Raw genomic sequence first — 2,091 nt, forward strand, 5'->3', positions numbered from 1 at the left:
TCGTGCTCCCCGTAGAGGTAGGTTGTTCCCGCCGGCACCACCTGCGGGGTGGGGGCGGTTAGGGGGGCAGAACCGGGGCGGGGGGACAACCCAGCACCCCCCCCAACCCTCCTGCCAGTTCTGCCTGCCCGCAGATGTCTGATGTCTCCTAACTGGAGAGGTGCTTCTTTTGAGAGGGAAACTCCAAAAAACAAACCGACCAACCCGAAGATGCCAAACTGCATCTGGCTGTCAGACTTCTGCAGCCACCACTACAGAACTGAGCCAGCCAGGCTGTGCTGGTCACTCTCAGCCTGAGCTGGGTCCTCCCATACCAAGAAAAGCATGTGAAGAGACTGCATCATAGAATCATGGAATTGTCTGGGTTGGAAAAGACCTTTAAGACCATCCAGTCCAAGCATTAACCCAGCCCTGCCAAGGCCACCACTAACCCATGTCCCTCAGCACTGCATCTACACAGCTTTGAAATTCCTCCAGGGATGGGGACTCCACCACTGTCCTGGGCAGCCTGGGCCAGGGCCTGACAACCCTCTCTGTGAATAAATTGTTCCTAATACCCAATCTAAACGTCCCCTGGCAATTGAGGCCATTTCCTCTGTCCTATCACATGTAACTTGGGAGAAGAGACAAACATGCATATTTCTTGGCTGAGAAATCGGTCTCTGAGCTGACCAACATGGGTATCAAAAGCTGCAATGGCTTCCAGACAAGTGCACACATACACTGTTTCTGGCTCCTGCTGCAGATCAGGTCTCCCTGTGACCACTGAGCACGAACGAAAAACCAAACCCTTTGTCACTACTGACTCATTTCTCTGACAGAACAGGAAGATTCCTTTCAAATTTGAGTCAAAGGGAACCTAAATCTACCTGATGTGCAGAGACACTGAAAAGAGGGTTGGAATCTGGTATCCGGAAGGAATGAATTCAGCAAGCCCTACAGACACCTCTAATGCTTTTGAGATAAGCAACACATCTGTTGCTCACAGGAACTTCACCCAGAGCAGAACACATCTGGCTAAATCAAGTCTACAAAGGTCTACCTCCAATAGCTTAAGCAGACCACACAAAGTGACCTCAGAGGTAAACAGCAGCCTGGAGAGGACAGAGGGAAAGTGACAGGTGAAATCTTGTTTCATACTTGCGTGATGTCTGAGTGCTCTGGGATTTCTAATAATTCAATATGCTGTTCCTGTGCCTGTGTGATAAAGGACTCTTTAATGTCTTCGGAAGTACAGTGCTCCAACGGGACAGGAATCACCTTGAGAGGGATAACATTTCCATAAGAAGGAAAAAAAGACAAAACAAACCACTTGCAGAAAACAATCAGTCCATCACCGGAGCTGGTACACTCCTCAGTACCTCTCAGCATCATCAAACCAGAGAGGTGAGCACCTCTCTGTACAGGCTTAAACTTACAAGATTTTTTTCTGTAGGAGACCAACAAAAAGCTGAAAACTAAAAGCTTAAAAAAGTTCTCAGCACAGCCATCTCCTTTCTGATTTCTGTGGTGGTTTAAGGCTGCTCTGATACAGTTACAGATCTGCCATATACAGAAACCACCACAATAAACCCAACACACAATAACACCAACAAACAAATAATGAAAGATCTGGTCCTGGTGGGCAATGACCAGAGTTCTGCATCTATCCTTAGATGTTCAGCCTACTTTGGTGACAAATATGAGCACCATGGTTCATGTGCCGTTGTGAGCCAGCAGAGGCAGAGCACAGTCTTGCAACTTCTCTGAAAACCTCACGGGCTTTTTACTGGTTCCACACAGGGAAAACTTTTCCTCACTCACTCAACACAGCCTGCGCGCTGTGCTGCTGGAACAAGAAGAATTAAATGTGGCAGAACGAGCACCCTGGTTTTACTTTTGCTCTGTCTCTATCCGTGGGGTAAGATGACTTCTCTGCACACTCTGAGAAGGCACAGAATAAAGAGGGAAATTTGAAGGTGAGCTTTCTCTCTCAGTTCCTTTGCATCGTAAGTGCAAGTTTACATTCTCCCAGGGTGCCACTAAAACCATACCTGTAACTGCAGATGCTGACTCCTATAGTTTCTTTCAAATAGGACGTATCTCTTTCCC

The 2,091-nt window shown here is 47.7% G+C and overlaps 1 protein-coding gene across 1 annotated transcript in view; it reads right to left on the bottom strand.

Moving 5' to 3' along the window:
• Nucleotides 1-1,134: 1,134 nt before the first annotated feature.
• The window catches only part of CWF19L1 (CWF19-like 1, cell cycle control (S. pombe)), a gene marked incomplete at its 5' end in the record, with an annotated part of 14,602 nt that continues 13,645 nt past the window's right edge, over nucleotides 1,135-2,091 (bottom strand). Inside the window, 2 exons of the mRNA XM_010007787.1 lie at nucleotides 1,135-1,260; nucleotides 2,034-2,084. Of these exons, the coding sequence (XP_010006089.1) occupies nucleotides 1,135-1,260; nucleotides 2,034-2,084 (177 nt within the window). The remainder of the gene's footprint in view (nucleotides 1,261-2,033; nucleotides 2,085-2,091) is intronic.

This window comes from Chaetura pelagica, unplaced genomic scaffold (assembly GCF_000747805.2).
Source record: "Chaetura pelagica isolate M959 unplaced genomic scaffold, ChaPel_1.0 scaffold251, whole genome shotgun sequence".
Taxonomy (NCBI): Eukaryota; Metazoa; Chordata; class Aves; order Apodiformes; family Apodidae; genus Chaetura; species Chaetura pelagica.